The sequence below is a fragment of the Lepidochelys kempii genome, chromosome 1 (assembly GCF_965140265.1).
Source record: "Lepidochelys kempii isolate rLepKem1 chromosome 1, rLepKem1.hap2, whole genome shotgun sequence".
NCBI lineage: Eukaryota > Metazoa > Chordata > Testudines > Cheloniidae > Lepidochelys > Lepidochelys kempii.
Genome location: NC_133256.1, coordinates 820,093 through 841,070, shown reverse-complemented (window position 1 = coordinate 841,070; position 20,978 = coordinate 820,093). Strand labels below are relative to the sequence as shown.

General features: G+C 45.9%; 2 protein-coding genes across 2 annotated transcripts; both read left to right on the top strand.

The window, feature by feature from the left end:
• The first annotated feature begins 679 nt into the window (after positions 1-679).
• On the top strand, positions 680-1,627 carry LOC140912905 (olfactory receptor 52M1-like). Its single transcript, XM_073348270.1, has one exon. The coding sequence runs from the start codon at positions 680-682 to the stop codon at positions 1,625-1,627; it is 948 nt and encodes a 315-aa protein (XP_073204371.1).
• Positions 1,628-18,833: 17,206 nt separating this feature from the next.
• LOC140912873 (olfactory receptor 52E4-like) lies at positions 18,834-19,832 on the top strand. Its single transcript, XM_073348133.1, has one exon. The coding sequence runs from the start codon at positions 18,834-18,836 to the stop codon at positions 19,830-19,832; it is 999 nt and encodes a 332-aa protein (XP_073204234.1).
• Positions 19,833-20,978: the final 1,146 nt, after the last annotated feature.

The window sequence follows — 20,978 nt, the reverse complement described above, 5'->3', positions numbered from 1 at the left end:
AAGGGGAATTTCAAATTTTCCGAGACTTTAAACGGGGACGGGCGGAAGCTGTTCACCTGGATGGAGGGGAGAGGAGTTGAAACTGTTCACCAGGGCACTCAGGATGGGCAATGTGGGATGCCTTCCAGAGCTTATTTCAGCTATAAAATCAACAACACTTTTCCGTAAAAAGCCTTAAACCTCTTGTCAGGGTGGTTAGATTCTGTCACCGAAACTGAGGAGTTCCGTCATTGAAAGTGGCTTTGCAGTGTGTACAAAGCCACTGTTTCTTTGTCAAAAGCTGCTTTTTTGCAAAAAAACTTGACATTGTAGCCAAGGCCTAAGGAACAATGATGGATAACCAGTATCCATACTTATGTTTCCTGCTGGTGCCCAGTAAGGTTTCCCACACCATAATGTGTGGGAATTATTGAGACAGGGAGCATAAAATATGGAATTGAGATTAGTAAGGTCATTTGTTCATAGTTCATTTCTCTGAATTATGAAAATGTCATTTTTCAGTGTGTGAAGAGTGACCAATCTGCTTCACCCATGAGAACAGTCCCCAGTAGTGCCTGCATTGTATCATATTAACATTGTCTCTCCATCCAGGTAGGTTTACTGTGACCATCACTCTGGGCATATACAGGACGTCACGGAAACACATGGTACAAGCAGGAGACACCTTCTCTCCTACTCCATGTCAGATTCCAACACAACTGAATTCACCAACCCCTCCACCTTCATCCTGCTGGGCATTCCTGGCCTGGAGGTGGCCCATGTCTGGATCTCCATCCCCTTCTCCACCATGTACGTCATAGCCGTCTTGGGGAACTTCACTGTCCTGTGCATCGTGAAGAGGGAGCCGAGCCTCCATGCACCCATGTACTATTTCCTCTGCATGCTGGCCGTCACCGACCTGGTCCTGTCCACCTCCATCCTTCCCAAAATGCTGAGCATCTTCTGGTTTAATTCCAGGGAGATTGATTTCAGTGCCTGCCTCACCCAGATGTACTTCATTCACTGCTTCTCAGTGATGGTATCTGGGATCCTTGTGGCCATGGCTTTGGATCGTTATGTGGCCATCTGCCATCCCCTGCGACATTCCACCATCCTGACAAACCCCCTGGTGGCCAAGATCGGCCTGGCCGTGGTTCTGCGCAGTGGCATGGTCATACTGCTCTATCCCATCCTAGCGAGGCAGTGGCCATATTGCAGAACCAACGTCATCCCCCAGCCCTACTGCGCCCACATAGCCGTGGTGAACCTGGCCTGCGCCGACACCCGTGTTAGTAGTTACTACGGCCTCTTTGTGTTATTCTTTGTGACGGGTCTGGATGGCATTTTTATTGCTGTATCCTATACCCAGATCCTCAGGACCACCTTCAGCCTCCCCACAAAAGATGCTCGGCTCAAGACTTTGGGGACCTGCGGCTCCCACATTTTTGTCATTTTAGCCTTTTACATCCCAGGTCTCGTCATGTCCCTCATGCACAGATTTGCCCAAAATGTGCCCCTGCATTTCCACGTTTTCATTGCCAACGTGTACCTCCTGGTGCCCCCCATGTTAAACCCGATCATCTATGGGGTGAAGACCAAAGAGATCCGGGTAAGGCTGCTCCACCTGTTTACTCATACAGGGGCCTAAAGTTTTCTCCTGGTGCTCTGGCTCTGAGACCGAGATCTGGACAGAGCTGGCTGATGACATGGTTCTGGGGCCCCTTCCCTGAATCACATACTGGACAGTCAAAGTGACATTAAATCCTTTCCTGACCTTACTGTGCTGTGTCAGCATGACAAACTGAGTAATCTTTTTGTGTACAACTCATTCTCCCATAGGATCGCCACTTTTCTAATTGCTTTTAACTGGACATCTGAGGCCCCACACCCAGCCCTGCCTATTCCCCAAGGCCCTGCTCCCTGCCCCACCTCTTTCCACAAGGCCCCTTCCCCTCTCCCACCTATTCCCCAAGGCCCCGCTCCGTTCTCAACATCTTCTCCCAGAGCCCCACCCCTGTTACTCTCCAACCCCATCTACTTGCTGGTTCATCTCCAGCTTCCTCCTCCCCAGCCTGGGCTCCCTCTGCCCCGGCTGGGACGGGACCTGCTGCAGGCTGTCAAGGACCCTGCAGGGAGGATGCAGCAGGCCGGCCAGTCCGGAGCAGAGAAGGAAGCCAGGAAACCGTATAAAATCATCTGTGGGTTGGGAGCAGGGCTGAGAGGCAGGCAGCCGAGATTGTGCATCATTCAGTATGTGGGCCCGAAAGCTCAGCTGCAAAGTCCTGAGGACAGAGACCATTGTGTGATTCATTTCCTCAGCTTTCAGCGATAGTCTCAAGTTGCAGTGGGGGAGATCTAGGTCGGATACTCGGAAACGCTATTTCACTAGGAGGGTGGTGAAACACTGGAATGGGTTCCCTAGGCAGATCGTGGAATCTCCATCTTCAGAAATATTTAAGGCCTGGCTTGATAAAGCCCTGACTGGGATGATTTAGCTGGGGATAGGTCCTGCTTTGAGCAGGGGGTTTTACTAGGTGACCTCCTGAGGTCTCTTTCAACCCTAATCCTGTATGATTCTATGATTTGTTCCTTCTGGCGGGGGGCCTGCGGCTGGCAGGGTCCCAGTAATAGGGATGGGCTGGGAGCCCTTTGCCCTGAGCCAGGCCTTGGGGGCGGGGAAGGGATCAGCTTTCAAGCTCGGAGGACAACAGCTGAGAGAGGTGGAGGGATCAGCCCCTGCATTAGCTGGGAAGGTGGGATGCTGGGCAGAGGCCGGGGTGGCTGCGGGAGCTCACACAGAGGGAGATGAATGGCACAGCTACCATTTGCTGGCAATTTAAACGGCACCTTATCTTGAACGACAGAGCACCCACTGCGCAGGGGCTGAAGCTGAACGGTGAAGCTGAGTCTAACATACATGTCTGAGTCTGCGTGACACCTTTGATCACTGCGTCTGGAAGTTCTTTAGCTCAGCTGCTTGGCAGCGTTCTTCCCGTGTCATGGATGGGCCGAACCACACAGAAGTCAAGTGATTTACTCAAGGCCACACAATGAATCGGTGGCAGAGCTGAGAATAAAAATCAGGAGTCCTGACTCCCCCCACACCCAGCACCACACAGTTCAGGGTTCTGCCTTGTTTTGCGCGTTTACCAGGGACCACACGCTGCTGGAACTCTACAGAGCGCATACAGGCCAACGAATTGCTGAAAGGAGCCACATCAGGGCAGTGTGTGACTCTGCAGCCCTGAGTAGGGCCTTTCGTTAGCAGCACACTAGACATAACAAATGATCATCTCCATTCAATGCAGAGAGAATGTGCCCAAGGTCACCAGCGCATCTCGGGAAGAGCTGGGATGCTTCACTCCCAGCTCCCTGGTCTCTGCAGATGCTTTATCTCTAGTTAAACGTCTTGGGCCAAATCCTCAGCTGGTGTCAGTGGGAGCAGCCCCACTGAAATCAGGGGAGGTCCCCGCACTAGAGAACCCAACGGAGGGACAGCACCATGAATCTGTGCTGATGCATGGACCACACGAGCCAGGTCTGAGATGCTAAACAAGGGATTGGCAGCTGGGGACTCTGGCCTTGTTTCCTGACTCCAGACATTTTCCTTTCTGCTGCCTCAGTTTCCCCATCTATAAAAGGGGGATACCTCTGGGAGTAATGAGCAATACTGTGTGTAGAACCCATCAACAGTAAATTCTGTCCATGTGTGACCGTGCTTCAGTGGGACATGGCTGAGGATGCCAAACTCAGGACAAACTGCTGAGAAAGAGGTTGGTGGTTATTCTATGATTACATTAAACCAAGACAGTAAGAGACAAACTTCTGTCTCACCGCACTGGTTAACTACACACATCCCAGCCCTTGGCTCACCACCTGAACACTGGACTCCAGGAGGAGCAGTCAGTGAAAACCAATTTCCACCACATAGTGAGTCCTTCTCATCCAAAGAGACCAGCCACTTATGCAGGTCAAACTATCACTCAGATCTTACCCAATAAGATCACTTCTGCCATCCCTGTAGCAATTGAAAAAAGAAAAGTTTGATAATAAAAGAAATGAAGAAGAGTTATAAATGGTTATTAGATCAGAACCATCCCAGGGGTTTTTCAGTGATGGAATAAACTGCTAGCTTGAAAAAGTCTCTCTAGAAATAACCAAAGCAGACTGGGGGTTATTAGTCCTTGTTCAGAGCTTCCTTGTTAGAAATCCAGTGCAGAGAAATGAAGACAATACAGATATGTTTCGGGGGTCCTTTTATATTCTCTGCCCTGTGCTTGGAGTATTACTGTCCCAGACAAAGCCCATTCCCGTACATCGCCAATATGAACAACATTGGACATAAGGATGATACATTCAGATACACAGGAGAATCGTACTTAGCAAATCATAACTTTCCCATTGACACCTGACAGGACATAATTTGTAAAACCTTTGTTGCAATTATATAACCGTGGTAGCAACAGTGATAAAAATGGTCGTATTCAATCATACAGCATCACACCCTGTTCTCGCCCCCTCACGGTGCAACAGCTGCTAGCCACCTAAGCAAGGCACCTTGCCTGGGTTCGAGCAGGGCAAGCAGTTTGAACACTAGAGCCACTTGAGGATGGGAAGAGCAGATCAAAATCTGTTTTGTCACAGGGAGCCTGCTCCCTGTACAAAGAAAGGAGGAAAGAGTTCTTTAAAAGTGAGAGGTGGACGTATGTGAACTTGGCTGTTTCCTCCAAGCATCACCAGCCAGTCCACTTGGCTTTGAACAACCTGCCCATACAGAGGTTCTTTTGAATGTCCCTGTGTTTTCTGGGGCTAGCCCAAGGACAGAACTCCTGGGATGGGATCCCTGGGGTGCAAGCAGGACTGTGGGACAGCTGAGCCCTCCGTCCCAGCAACTTGGGGTGTCCCTCTCTTATGTGATGCTGAGTCAAGCCACAAAGCTCCGGCATGTCCTGCACTTACACAAACATCCACAGGCATTTGGGGATAAAGGCAGAAGCAGGCAGTATGGCTTTGTTTGATAGCTACGTTCTCATATTTTCCCCTTCCCTGTTGCTTGTAAGGATTGATAAGCCCTACAGCTGCATGAGAAATGTAGTGGTCTCATGAATACTCTTTGTGTAAAAGAAGTGTTCTCTCCCCGCCCCTTCCTTTCCCAGCTACACAACCAAGCCATGGGTCATGGCCCCTTCCTCCTTCCCCTGAGAACCACTGATTAGGGAAATGTGGAGCAACAGATTATTGCAAAGAAATGTATTTTCAAGGTAAAAATTCCTGTATAACATGCGTAATGCTGTGAACAACAGAGAGGGGTGGGTGTTAGGGTGTTTATTCCTTCACCCACTTACTTCCCTGGTCCTTCTCGCATGAACAGAGAGCAACAATACCCGAAGTCCAAAGGTGCAAACAATTCGATGTTTATTGGGGTGAACTTCCAGCAAGCATGATTCCAGTTTCCTTCCTTAGTGTCCCCCTTCCCAGCTCTGACACCACAGAGCCTTCCACCTGTGTCCCTGTTCCCATTCTTGCCCCTAGCCAAACATGATTCCAATTTCCCCAGCCCCATTCCCTGTTCCCATTTCCCCTCCCCACACCCACTCACCCACTTCCTGATTGACTGCAGACTATAAAGTAAAACTCGAGTTCTGCTTAGCTATACCTTAACCAATCATTTTCCTGAAATTTAACTAACCAATCCTAACATATTGTAACATTATTATGTAACCAATTATATCCCACCACCTTAGTTTACACCCAGCAAAATTAATTATACAGCAGACAGAAACAATCACAGAACCAGACAGAGATTACACAGACAAACAATAGGGAAATGGGGACTACAGTGATAGAACAACACAGAAAAGAGAATTTCACATCCCAGCTATGGATAAGTGAGTTCTTGACAGACAGGATGCTATCAGACTAAGTTTCCTTTTACATTTTCTAGGCACTTCCCTTTCTCTGGAGGCGATAGGCACTATCAGGACAGAATTGTATCCTAACAGCCCAATAGCACCTGATTTCAATGTGACTAGGCCCTGGTCTACACTAGGACGTTAGGTCGAATTTACCAGCGTTAAATCGATGTAAACCTGCACCCGTCCACATGATGAAGCCGTTTTTTTTTTACTTAAAGGGCTCTTAAAATCGATTTCCTTACTCCACCCATGACAAGTGGATTAGTGCTTAAATCGGCCTTGCCGGGTCGAATTTCGGGTACTGTGGACACATTTAGACAGTAATAGCCTACGGGAGCTATCCCAGAATGCTCCATTGTGACCGCTCTGGACAGCACTCTCAACTCAGATGCACTGGCCAGGTAGACAGGAAAAGAACCACGAACTTTGGAATCTCATTTCTGGAGACTGCGGGAACTGTGGGATAGCTACCCACAGTGCAACACTCCGGAAGTCGACGCTTGCCTTGGTACTGTGGAAGCACTCTGCCGAGTTAATGCACTTAACGAGTATTTTGTGTGGGGACACACACAATCGACTATATAAAAACAATTTTTAAAAAACGACTTCTATAAATTTGACCTAATTTCGTAGTGTAGACATAACCTAGTTTGGAATGTGAGGAGGTGACCAGTCGCTTCCCAGCTTACAGCTGTCTCTGCTGCTTAGCTAAAGTCCTTAGCCTAAGCACAGGGCCTCAGACGGTCACAGGGAGAGAAGGCCCTTACACCGGCAGACAGTGATTTTGATTCTCTCTTTTATACCTCTAACTAGCCAAGTGATAAGAATACACGTAAATTCTTCAAGTACAGGCCTTTACCATCAGGCCTGAACAGCTATATCCTAACAGTGGGTATACTAATGATAAAGGTATACTAAACAGTGGGTGTTTCTTTTACTTAATAAGGGGTTTGTGGGTGTTGTAACAGATGTAGGTGTTTACATACTAACTTAGATAAGAAGAGTGTTCTGTAAGTAATACAAAAACAATGAGGAGTCCGGTGGCACCTTAGAGATCAACAGATTTATTTGGGCACAAGATTTCATGAGTAAAACACCCACTTCTTCAGATGCATCTGAAGTTTTTTTTTACCCACAAAAGCTTATGCCCAAATGAATCTGTTCGTCTTTAAGGTGCCACCGGACTCCTCGTTCTTTTTGTGAATACAGACTAACATGGCTGCTCCCTTATACTTGTAACTAATACGGTGTTTACTCGACGATTGTGTTGAGGGGAACAAGTATCATAACAAAGAAGCCAGTATTCAAATCCACCTCTGGGTCATAGAATATCAGGGTTGGAAGGGACCTCAAGAGGTCATCTAGTCCAACCCCCTGCTAAAAGCAGGACCAATCCCCAATTTTTGCCCCAGATCCCTAAATGGCCCCCTCAAGGATTGAACTCGCAACCCTGGGTTTAGCAGGCCAATGCTCAAACCACTGAGCTATCCCTCCCCCCAACCTGCTCTTTCTTATTCTAAGAGGCTCAAAAAGTAATATCATAATTTTTTAAGTCCATCAGAAGCAGGAAGCCTGCTAAACAATCAATGGGGCCACTGGACGAACGAGATGCTAAAGAAGCACTCAAGGACGATAAGGCCATTGCGGAGAAATTAAATGAATTATTTGCATCAGTCTTCATGGCTGAGGATGTGAGGGAGATTCCCAGACTTGAGCCATTCTTTTCAGGTGACAAATCTGAGGAACTGTCCCAGATTGAGATGATGTCATTAGAGGAGGTTTTGGAACAAAATATTACTTTTTAATGTATTAAAAGTCCCCGGACCAGATGGTATTCACCCAAGAGTTCTGAAGGAATTCAAATACGAAATTGCAGAACTGCTAGTCATAGAATTGTAGAGTCATAGAAGATTCGGGTTGGAACAGACCGGCAGTGAAAAAAAAAGCAAACAGAATGTTGGGAATCATTAAGAAAGAGATAGTTAATAAGACAGAAAATATCATATTGGCTCTATCTATATCCATGGTATACCCACATGTTGAACAATACATGCAGACGTGGTCACCCCATCTCAAAAAATGATATATTGGAATTGGAAAATGGCAACACAATTGAATAGGGGTATGGATCAGTTTCTGAATGAGGAGAGATTTAAAAGACTGGGACTTTTCAGTTTGGAAAAAAAAAGGTGACTAAAGAGAGATATGTTAGAGCTCTATAAATCCAAGACTGGTGTGGAGAAAGTAAATAAGGAAGTGTTATTTACTCCTTCCCATAGCACAACAACTAGGGGTCACTCAATGAAATTAATAGGCAGCAGGTTTAAAAAACAAACAAAAAGAAATATTTCTTCACACAGCGCACAGTCAACTTGTGGAACTCCTTGCCAGAGGATGCTGTGAAGGCCAAGAGTATAACAGGATTCAAAAAAGAACTAGATAAATTCATGGAGGATAGGTCCATCAATGGTTATTATCCAGAATGAGCAGGGATGGAGTTCCGCACCTCTGTTTGCAAGAAGATGGGAATGAGCTTCAGGGGATGGATCACTTGCTGATTACCTGTTCTGTTCCCTCCCTCTGGAGCACTTGGCATTGAGCACTATCAGAAGACAGGATACTGGGCTAGATGGACCTTTGATCTGACCCAGTCTGGCTGTTCTTACGTCTCATAAGGAAGTGCTGACCTTTCCTTTGTATCTCACTCCAGCAGCGGCTCACAGCTAACAGTCCCACATGGAAATAGTCACTTCTCTGTTGGCAACGAACCAGCACCCTAGAGGCATACATCAGTTGGTGTTAGGTGCTGAAGGACCTTTGTGAACCACTAGAAAGAATCCCATCGAATGATGATTCCCCATGGACATCTCCTTTCTGAGATCTATCCATTAGCCAGTTCTCACTCCATTTAATGAGTGCTCTAGTGATTCTGTCTAGCACTAGTTAGTTAATCTGAGTGTCATGTGGTACTAGGTCAAGTTTGCAATGGTCTAAATCTATTAGATCTCCCCAGTTCCCTTTATCACCCAAATTTGTTGTCAACTAAAAGAGGCACCCTTCAATTCTTTATTGACTAAATTCCCTTTCAGCTTTTCCATTATTATGCCCAGGACTGATGTCAAGCTACCCAGCATTTAATACCCTTGACACACTTTTTTGAATACTGGCATAATGCAGGATCTCTGGTCTTCCAATATTTATTAAAATTTAACATTGTTGGGACAGAGATCTCCTCAGGCAACTCCTTTAGGACTTTTTGGTTGTGAGATATCTGGGGCTGCTGATTTAAAAATACTGATCCTTATTAGGTTGTGTTTACCATTCTCCATAGTTACCAGTGGACTGGAAAGAAGTTCATATGATCTTAGTGCATCATCCTGCTTCTTTCCAAATACAGCACAGAAAGGTTTATTGAACAGTTTTGCCCTTTCTGCATAGTTATTAACAGTGTTACCATCTCCAGCTAGTAAAGAACTGTACCACTCTTAGTATTTCCATTGTTTCTAATATACTAAAATAGGCTTATTATTTTCCTTAGCCCTGCTAGCCATGGATTTGTCTTTTGTGTCTTTTGCTTCCCTTTGCCATTTTCTATACTTCATAACTTCTCATTTCTATCAATGGCTATCCACTTCCTCTGCTTTAGAGGCATGGATGGATGATCTTCTATCAATGGACAGGGGTCAGACATCCATGCTTGTCCTCCTGGACCTCTTTGCATTATTTGACACTATTGACAATGAAATACTGCTGTATCACCTGAGAGGCAGCAGGAGTCCAGAGGAATGCACTAAAATGGTCTTCGAGGGACACACACAATTAGTGGTGATGGGGAATTGCATCTCCAGCACTAGACCTGTCCCTGGTGGAGTCCCAGAAGGATCAGTTCCCTGTTTCTGGGCTTTTCAACATCTCCATGCAGCCTCTATGGGAACTGGCCATACAATATAGACTCAAATGCCAGCAGTATGCAGCTGTGGTCCGTCCACACCACTATCACCAAGATGGCCCAGTTCTTGGATGGAACAGCTGGCTGAAGCTGAACCTAAGTGTCAAGTCTCCTTCCCCACTCTGAACTCTAGGGTACCGATGTGGGGACCTGCATGAAAGACCCGCTAAGCTTATTCTTACCAGATTAGGTTAAGAACTTCCCCAAGATACGAACTTTGCCTTGTCCTTGAACCCTGTGCTGCCACCACCAAGTGTGTTAAACAAAGAACAGGGAGAGAGCGCCCACTTGGAGATGTCTTCCCACCAAAATACCCCCCAAGCCCTAACCCCCCTTTCCTGGGGAAGGCTTGATAAGAATCTTCACCAATTTGTACAGGTGAACACAGACCCAAACCCTTGGATCTTAAGAACAAGGAAAAAGCAATCAGGATCTTAAAAGAACAATTTTAATTAAAGAAAAAGTAAAAGAATCACCTCTGTAAAATCAGGATGATAAATTCTTTACAGGGTAATCAGATTCAAAACACAGAATCCGTCTAGGCAAAACCTTAAGTTACAAAAAGACACAAAAACAGGAATATACATTCCATCCAGCACAGCTTATTTTACCAGCCATTAAACAAAAGGAAATCTAACGCATTTCTAGCTAGATTACTTACTAACTTTACAGGACTTGGAAGGCTGCATTCCTGATCTGTTTCCTGCAAAAGTGTCACACAGACAGACAAACCCTTTGTCCCTCCCCCTCTCCAGATTTGAAAGTATCTTGTCCCCTCATTGGTCATTTTGGGTTAGGAGCCAGCGGGGTTCCCTTAGCTTCTGAACCCTTTACAGGTGAAAGTGTTTTGCCTCTGGCTGGGAAGGATTTTATAGCACTGTGTACAGAAAGGTGGCTACCCGTCCCTTTATATTTATGACAGATACAAAGAGAGGTTTCCTAGCGATCCAGAGAAGGCACATTTACTGACTTGTAATATCAATAGGCTGATCTACAATGTGTTGAAAGGTACATAGAATTAGCTCTCACAGCTCTGGAGTGCCCTCTATGGGCTGGTGTCCCATCCTCTGTTACCCACCATGTTGTCTCCACCACCTCTGGCCCCATGTCCCTCCCGGGCCCCGGTGCCCCTTACCACTATAGCCACCTTGCCTTAGTGGCTACTGCCAGGTGTCATCTATCCCCTTCTCTCAGGGGAAAACTGCAGTCTGTAATGGCTGCTTATCACTCGTAAAGGGGTTGGACCTGCTGCCTTTCTAGCCCCAGCTGCCACCCTCCAGCCCTAGTACCTCCCCTGGCCTTTAGCAAGGCCTCAGCCTGGGGACTCACCAGGCCAGAGCTCCTCAGCTCTGCCTGCCCTTCCCCAGCCAAGCTCTGTCTCAGGTACCCTACTTGTTCTCTCAGGCAGCCTGGTCCTCTCCACCCTCAAGCTGGAGCAAGAGACTCTCCTCCTACTTGCCCAGCCTGCCCTTTTATCAGGGCCAGCTGTGTCCTAACTGGGTGCAACCACACCTGTGGCTGACTACCCCACCAGCCTCCCTCATCTGCTTTTAACCTCTTTCTGGCTGGAGTGGAGGGACTGCCCCGGTACAGGCTCTCTCTGTTTAACTGAGGATATATCTACAAGTCAGACCTTATGGGTTTTTAAGGCCCAGCTTGACAAAGCCCTGGCTGGGATGATTTAGTTGGGGTTGGTCCTGCTCTGAGCAGGGGGTTGGACTACATGACCTCCTGAGGTCCCTTCCAACCCTGATCTTCTATGAGTCTCTGATTCTCTGATACAGCTGTACTGATGCAGCTGAGCCATGGTAAGGACCTCCATGGAGCTGTTCTATGCCAATAGGAGAGAGTTCTCCTGTCAGGATCATTAAAGCTCCCTCTTGGTGTGATGAAGAGACCACGGTTACAGCAGGGAAGTCAGGACTCCTGGGTTCTATCTGTCATCCTGCTACTCAATCTCTTTGTGACCTTGGACAATTCATTTCTCCCTGTGCCTCAGTTCATCTATCTGTATAATGGGGATAAGTTCGCTGTGAATTTCCTTTGTTAGGTGTTTTAAAGATCCCTCAATGAAATGTGCTATGCAGTATGATGATAGTTACTGATGAGAATTACTGATCTCTGATGCCTTAGCGACAGCCCCATGTGCTTCCTGACAGTGTTCGTGTCTTCCCTCAGTCATATTCTTCCAGATCTGTTTGTTTACTATCTATCCATCCATCCTGGGCATGTACAGTGTATCGGACCCGATGGAGACCTAGGCATTATCTCTAGTTTTCTTAGTAATCAACTATAATTTTTAAATATACGCAAATACACAGAGCAGCTAATTCCTCTCTGACTCAGCCCAGAGCCCAAGAGTTCTCATCTCCCTTTGGGAATGTCCCTTAATTACTCCTGAAGCTGGATAAATAACACAGAAGCGTAGACAGGCTTGTCTCCAGCCTGTTTACATCCAGGTGCCACTTCTCCCCTAGAGTCTGAGTGAACCCACCTGGGATTGCACAGAGCTATATTATAAACAGTGCACATCCCTGTGTCAGCTCTCAGAGTGGGATGCTGCTGGGGATGCTGGGGTGAGAGAGGTGTCGGACATGGCCACCTGAGGGGGATTCTCAGGAAAGATGCTTCTGTCTCAGAATTCACAGGTACCCATCTCTTGCTGAGGAGCTCACCTGCTCAACAAACCCAGGGCAACATGCGTGTGATGTAATAGGGAATAGTTTGTGGTCCTTTCCTATTAAACATCCCAGGGCCAGTATCATGGGCCAAAATGTCCCTCTTTCCTGTGCCCCTGCCCACAACTGATGGCCTTGAACCCAAGGCCACTGCATTTCAGTGGTATGGTTGATCACTAAAATTAAAGATGTTAGTACATGTAGAAAAGTACCTAGGGATTACAGTGGACGAGAATCTGGATATGAGTCAACAGTGTGCCCTTGTTGCCAAGAAGGCCAATGGCATTTTGGAATGTATAAGTAGGGGCATTGCCAGCAGATCGAGGGACATGATCATTCCCCTCTATTCGACATTGGTGAGGCCTCATCTGGAGTCCTGTGTCCACTTTTGGGCCCCACACTACAAGAAGGATGTGGAAAAATTGGAAAGGGTCCAGCGGAGGGCAACAAAAATGATTAGGGGACTGGAACACATGAGTTATGAGGAGAGGCTGCGGGAACTGGGATTGTTTAGTCTGCAGAAGAGAAGAATGAGGTGGGATTTGATAGCTGCTTTCAACTACCTGAAAGGGAGTTCCAAGGAGGATGGGCCTAGACTGTTCCCAGCGGTAGCAGAGTAATGGTCTCAAGTTGCAGTGTCGGAGGTTTAGGTTGGATATTGGGAAAAACTTTTTCACTAGGAGGGTGGTGAAACACTGGAATGCGTTACCTAGGAAGGTGGTGGAATCTCGTTCCTTAGAAGTTTTTAAGGTCAGGCTTGACAAAGCCCTGGCTGGGATGATTTGATTGGGGATTGGTTCTGCTTTGAGCAGGGGGTTGGACTAGATGACCTCCTGAGGTCCCTTCCAACCCTGATATTCTATTATTCTAATGCAAGGCAAAATTATGAGGCCCTGGACAGTAGTTTGCTCAGGCCCCACTATGGCAAAACTCCCCTTGGAGTAAGAACTGAGTAAAGACCTGAGGAGGCAGCTGTATGTTAATGTACAGAGACTGTCACCTCCTCCTCTTGCATCTCAGGGTTCTGGCTGTTAATGGGGGGTGGGGGCTGTTACCTGGCTTTTATCTGCTGGACAGCATGGAGGTTCAAGGGCTCCTAGCTGAAACAATGATAATATTTTTTTAACATGAGCAATGCAACTATTGTCCTAGTTTCATTTGGAAAGTCAGCTGAATTGTTATGCCTGAAACATTCAAAATACAGTTTAGCTGAAAGCAGACACCCAGTGAGGGAAATTTCATTCCAAACACTTAACGTTTGGAAAACTTATCAACAACTAAAAATGAGGTCTTGTAATTGAAGGTGTCAGACAGCTTCAACTAACAGTGGTGCCACCAAAACCACCTACAATGGCCAATCCATTTGTGAATCCCATTCAGCTAAACTCTTTGCTCCAACAAAGTCTGTGACAAGGAGTTCTACAGGCCAAATATGGATCATATAAACAATTTCATTTAATAAATGTTATATGTTCGGACTTGCAATGTAATTGAATGTTCCCTTGTTCATGTGTTGTGAGACACAGTAAATATAAATGCCGGATCTACTTTCTTTATCAATAGATTCATAGGGTTTAATGTTAGAAGGGACCATTAGAACATCCAGTCAGACCTCCTGTATAATACAATCCATTAAACTTCACCCACTTAGCCCTGTATTGAGCCCAAAGAGAAGGGACGGCAAGGGTCAGTTACTCAAACCCCATGCAAAGATGCAGGATTTGTTGTGTCATCCAAGACTAATGGCTATCCACACTCCTTTGGAAAATCTCCAGTGAAGGAGCTTCCATGACTTCCCTGCACATCTGTTTCAATGTCCTACTGTTCTTACAGTTAGGAAGTTTATCCTGAGATTTAATCTAAATCTGTTCTGCTGTAGTATGAACTCATTGTCTCTTCTCCTGCCCTCTGTAGTAAGAGAGAACAACTTTCCAACTTCTTTTTATGGCAATCTTTCAAGTATTTGAAGACTGCTGTCATGATGTCTCCCCTTAATTTCCTTGTTTCCAAACTAAATATACCCAGTTCCTTCAGTCTTTGCCCATATGGCTTGTTTTACATCCCTTTGGTCATCTTTGTCTCTCATCTCTGGATCCTTTCCAGCTACTCTACATCCTTCCTTTACATTGGTGACCAACACTGCACACAATACTCCAGCTGAGGCCTAACCAGAGCCAAGTAAAGCAGTGCAATCATGTCCCGGGACTTGTATGGTATACCTCTGCTAATGCAACCTAGTACTGGATTTAGTTTTTTTTTCCAGGAGGTAAATGGAAAAATTCTTCCATCAATCTAGGTACCATCCTTTTGGAAGATGGATTACCTACACTGATGGGAGAACTGTGCCATCAGGGAAAGTAGTGTCCACACTAAAATGCTATGGCAGCGCCACTGTGACATTTTAAGTGCAGATAAACCGTTAAGCAGATCTTCCAGAAAAGCATCCAGTCTGGATCTGCAGACATGTGGAGGTGGAGAATCCACCCCTTCCCATCATAGTTTATTCCAATGGTTAATCACCCTCAGTGCTAAACGTGTGGCCTTTATTTCCAGCTGGAATTTGTCTGTCTTGAGCTTCCAACCATTGGTTCTTGCTCCGCCTTTCTCTGCTAGATTATACAGCCCATTCTTACCCAAGGCTTTCTCCCCATGAAAGTCTTTTCTTGAGTGTCTTGTTGATGAGTTAAAGTCTCTCTATGTCAGGCATATTCTCCAGCCTGTAATCATTTTTGTGGGCCTTTTCTGCATCTTCTCCAATTTTCAACATCCTTTTTGAAATGTGGACCCCATGTGCAGAGGTAAAATCCTTCCCCTGCTCCAACACACCATTCCCTGGTTTATGCGAGGAGGTATTGTTTCATGGTCTCTGTGTATATAATGTCTTCTGCAGTTTCCACAGTATACATCCGATGAAGCGAGCTGTAGCTCACGAAAGCTTATGCTCAAATAAATTGGTTAGTCTCTAAGGTGCCACAAGTACTCCTTTTCTATCAGCCCTTTTGGCCACAGCATCACACTGGGAGCTCATGATGCGTTGGTTTCCCACAATGTCCTGTAAATCCTTTTCAGGATCCCTGTGTTCCATCTGCAAAGTTAATAAGAAGAAAAGGAGTAATTGTGGCACCTTAGAGACTAACACTTTTATTTGAGCATAAGCTTTCGTGAGCTACAGCTCACTTCATCGGATGCATTCTGTGTAAAATACAGAGGGGATATGTATATACCTAGAGAACATGAAACAATGGGTGTTACCATACACACTGTAACAAGAGTGATCACTTAAGGTGAGATTTACCAGCAGGAGGTGGGGGGGGGGACTTTTGTAGTGATAATCAAGGTGGGCCATCTCCAGCAGTTGACAAGAATGTCTGAGGAACATTGGGGATGGGGGGGGGGGTGGAATAAACATGGGGAAATAGTTTTACTTTGTGTAATGACCCATCCACTCCCAGTCTCTGTTCAAGCCTTAGTTAATTGTATCCAGTTTGCAAATTAATTCCAATTCAGCAGTCTTTCGTTGGAGTCTGTTTTTGAAGTTTTTTTATTGAAGAATTGCAACTTTTAGGTCTGTAATCGAGTGACCAAAGAAACTGAAGTGTTCTCCGACTGGTTTTTGAATGTTATAATTCTTGACGTCTGATTAAGTTAATAAGCATACTCCCCATGCCAAGATCTAAATAGTTTATTAAGACATTGAAAAGAACTGGACCCAGAATTGATCCCTGCGGAACCCCACTCATGCCCTTGAAGCCTGACTGTGAAACATTGATAACTACTCTCTGGGAGTGGTTTTCCAACCAGTTATGCACCCAGCTTATAGTAGCCCATATAGTATATGTGAGACAGTATCAAAAGCCTTACTAAAGTCTAGATATACCACATCTACCACTTTCTTCCTATCCACAAGGCTTGTTACCCTCTCAGAAAAAGCTATCAGGTTGGGTTGACATGATTTTTTCTTGACAAATCCATGCCAACTATCACTTATCACCTTATTATCTTCTAGATGTTTGCAAATTGATTGCTTAATTATTTGCTCCATTATCTTACCTGGTACAGAAGTTAAGCTGACTGGTCTGTAATTCCCTGGGTTGCCTTTATTTCCCTTTTTATAGATAGGCAATATATGTGCTCCTTTCAAGTCTTCTGGAATCTCTCCCGTCTTCCATGACTTTGCAAATATAATAGCTATTGGCAACTGAACCTACCCCATTTTCACTGACATTCTCTATGTTCGGCGCCCAAATGCCACCAACCTTCTTGGTGAAAACCAAAACAAAGAAGTCATTATGCACCTCTGCCATTTCCACATTTTCTGTTGTTGTTTTTGTTGTTGAATGTCATTAATTATATTCCTAGACTTTTTTTTAACCAGTTTTTTCATAGTTTCCTAACCTCGTCAAATCTTAAAAAAAAAAAAATCCTTTTTTAAATACTTTACGTTGAACACAGTACTGTTCTGTGCCTGGGGGTGGAGGGTAGGGTGCTTTGCTGCTGCCTGACTGTGTACTTCTGGTTCCAAATGAGATGTGTGGTGGATCTGTCAGTTCCTAATTCTGGTATTCATAACTCTGAGTTTCTACTGTAGATGCTGTTTAACCTTCTCCTTGACTGCTACCGTACTGAAAAGTATTTCATCACTGCCTATAAGTATCTACGTTAGCAAGTTTCCTTTCATCCTCTAATAATTGGCCTAAACCTTTTCTAGGATTTCTTTTGTTCTTTATATACGTAATAACCTCCTTTTTGTGATTCTTAGCCCTACCAGGTATGGATTTTCCTTGATGTCTTTAACATCCATTATCAATTTCATAACTTCCAATTTGTATTGCTTGCTATTTTCCCTTTTTTTCCATTTGTTATATATTGCTTCCCACGCACCCACCCCAAAAATTGCTGCCTTCACTTTGCCCCTGAAACGGGCTTTTAGCACTTTCTTGACTGTGGACATGTGACTTTTTAACTATCTAATAAACTCTTCTTAAAGGACTCTCAATTTTTCATTCAATTTTTCTGTCTAAATGTTTGCTCCAAATCAGTTTTGCTGATAATTTCCCTGTGCTCCGAGGAATTAGCCTTTTTAAAACATTAAGTATATATAGATGTTAGTGGCTGGGAATTGTTCTCTTTTTGTCCATTTGAATGTAATCAGTTGCATTCTTTATTTTGCTCTCCCCTATCATATGCCCTGTTCTAAGTCTCTTCTTTAAACTAAACATTCGCAGATTTTTCAGTCAAACAATTTATAGGGAATGAATGACCAAAACTGAGCACATGTCCAGAGCAGGTTATTCTCCATCCCATACCTCAGGCATCCAGACATTGTCTTTGTTTTAGGCACTATTGTGAATGAGCAGGTGTTTCCTTGGAGCTTCTATCAACAAAAATATAAGAATGGTCATACTGGGTCAGACCAAAGATCTATCCAGCCCAGTATCCTGTCTACCAACAGTAGCCAATGCCAGGTGCCCCAGAGGGAGTGAACCTAACAGGTAATGATCAACTGATCTCTCTCCTGCCATCCAGCTGCATCCTCTGACAAACAGAGGGTAGGTACAAAATTCCTTACCCATCCATAAGAGCCTTTGGTGAGGGACCTTGTCAAAGGCTTTCTGGAAATCTAAGTACACTAATTTCACATTTGAGTTCTTTCAGAACTCTTCGGTGATGCCATCTGGTCCCGATGACTTGTTACTGTTACACTTCTCAATTAATTCCAAAACCTCCTGTAGTGACGCTTCAATCTGTGAGAATTCCTCAGATTTGTCACCTAGAAAAGATGGCTCAGGTTTGGGAATCTTTGGGAATGACACCCGGGTCTTTTCCCTGAGCTGTGCTTTAGTTGGGATGTTTTCCCTGCCACATGTCTTGGCAAAGATTTGGGGTATTTTTTCCCACTCTCAGATGTGGAGCAACTGAGTGAATGGGGAACTCCCTACAGCATGGACTCTCTAGCCTGGGTTTCATTGCATTAAGGAACAATGATGGATAAACAGTATTCACACTCGTGTTTCCTGCTGGTGCCTATTAAGGTTTCCCATATCAAGATGTGTAGGAATGATTGACATGTGGTGCACCAGAGCATATGGAATTGGCATTAGTAGGGTCAGTTCTTCATAATTTATTTCTCTGAATAATGAAAATGTCATTTTTCAGTTTGTGAAGAGCGACCAATCTGCTTCCCCCATGAGAACAGCCCCCAGTAGTGCATGTAGTGTCTCATATTAACATTGTCTCCCCATCCAGGAATTTGTACTGCGACCATCATCCTAGAGCTTGGGCACAAAAGGAAGTGAGAGGAACATATAGTACATGCAGGAGACACTGTTCTGCCTCAGAGTTGAACACCTTCTCCCCTACTCCATGTCAGATTCCAACACAACCGACTTCACCAACCCCTCCACCTTCATCCTGCTGGGCATTCCTGGCCTGGAGATGGTCCACGTCTGGATCTCCATCCCCTTCTCCACCGTATACGCCATAGCCATCTTGGGGAACTTTGTTATTCTGTTCATTGTAAAGATGGAGCCGAGCCTCCATGGGCCCATGTACTATTTCCTCTGCATGCTGGCCGTCACTGACTTGGTTCTGTCCACATCGATCCTGCCCAAAACACTGAGCATCTTCTGGTTCAATTCCAGAGAGATCGATTTCAGTGCCTGCCTCACCCAGCTGTACTTCATTCACTCTTTCTTAGTCATAGAGTCTGGGATCCTAGTGGCCATGGCTTTGGATCGTTTCGTGGCCATCTGCAATCCACTGAGACATTCCACCATCCTGACAAACCTCATGGTGGCCAAGATTGGCCTGGCTGTGATGCTGCGTGGTGGCATAATCGTACTGCCCTATCTCCTCCTGGCGAGGCAGTGGCCATATTGCAGAACCAACATCATCCCCAACACGCACTGCGAGCACATGGCCGTGGTGAAGCTGGCCTGCGCCGACATCCGCGTCAATACATACTACGGCCTCTCTGTGGTATTCTCTGTGATCTGTGTGGATGTGTTTCTTATTGCTATGTCCTATACTCAGATCCTCAGGGCCATCTTCAGCCTCCCCACAAAGGATGCCCGGCTCAAGGCTTTTGGGACCTGCGGCTCCCACCTCTGTGTCATCTTAATCTTTTATGTCTCAGCTCTCTTCTCCACTCTCATGCACCGGTTTGGCCACAATGTTTCCCTGCATTTCCACGTGCTGATTTCCAGCGGGTACCTCCTGGTGCCCCCCATGCTAAACCCCATCATTTACGGGGTAAGGACCAAACAGATCAGAAGCAGGGTGCTCCGGCTCTTTGCTCATAAAGGGACCTAAAATTTTCTCCTGTTGCTCTGGCTCTCAGACCGAGGTCTGTGCAGAGCTGGCTGGTGACATGGTGCTGGGCCCCCTTCCCTGAAGTACTGACTGGACAGTCAAAGTGACATTAAAGCCTTTTCTGGCCTTACTATGCTGAGTCAGTGTGACAAACTGGGGAATCAGTGTACGTAGAACTCACTGTGTTGCCACCTTTCTAGTTGCTCGTAACTGGATCCTGGAGGCCCCAAATATTCCCTCAAAGCCCCACCCAGTTTTGCCTCTTTTTCTCCAAAGCTCTGCCTGTCACTCTCTCCTCTCCACCCCTCCCTCATCACTTGGTGGATCAGCTCTAACTTCCTCCTCCCTAGTCCTCCCCAGCTGGGCTCCCTGTGCTCTGGGGTTGGAAGGGGGGCTGCTACAGCCTGACAAGGAGCCTGCAGTGAGGGCAGCGTGGACACAGGTCTGGGCCTGATAGGCCAGTCTGGAGCAAAGAGGGAAGCCAGGAAGCTGTATAAAAGCAACTGAGGGTTCGGAGCAGGGCTGTGTGGCAGGTGGGCAAGATTGTGCATCATACAGCTTGTGGGCTACATAGTCTTGAGGACAGAGACCATTGTGTGGCTTATTTCTTTAGCTTTTAGTTCCCTTTTTCTCCTCCTAGTTGGGGACCTGTAGCAGGCAGGGTCCCTGCAATGGGGATGGGCTGGGAGCCCTTTGCCCTGAGCCAGGACTCGGGGGCAGGGCAAGGAATGAGCTTTGAAGCTTGGAAGACAACAGATGAGAGAGGCAGAAGGACAAGCCCCTGTGTTAGCTGGGGAGTGGGATGCTCGGCAGAGGCCAGGGTGGCTTTGGTAGCTGTCATGGAGGGAAATAAGCTGGCTACTTATACACGTACATGGCACCCTATCAAGAACTACGGGGCACCCATTTCCTAGGGCTTGAAGCTGAACGGTAAAGGTGAGCCTAACATATTCTCTGCATGATGCTTTTTATCACTGAATTTAGAAGCTCATTAGCTAGGCTGCTAGGCAGTGCATAGAGGCCAATGATAAGAACATAAGAACGACTGTACTGGGTCAGACCAAAGGTCCATCCAACCCAGTATCCTGTCTACCGACAGTGGCCAATGCCAGGTGCCCCAGAGAGAATGAACAGAGCAGGTCATCA

Bases quoted from the DNA above. Each gene is read 5' to 3' on its own strand.
- LOC140912905 (XM_073348270.1), top strand. From the start codon at position 680: ATGTCAGATTCCAACACAACTGAATTCACCAACCCCTCCACCTTCATC.
- LOC140912873 (XM_073348133.1), top strand. From the start codon at position 18,834: ATGCAGGAGACACTGTTCTGCCTCAGAGTTGAACACCTTCTCCCCTAC.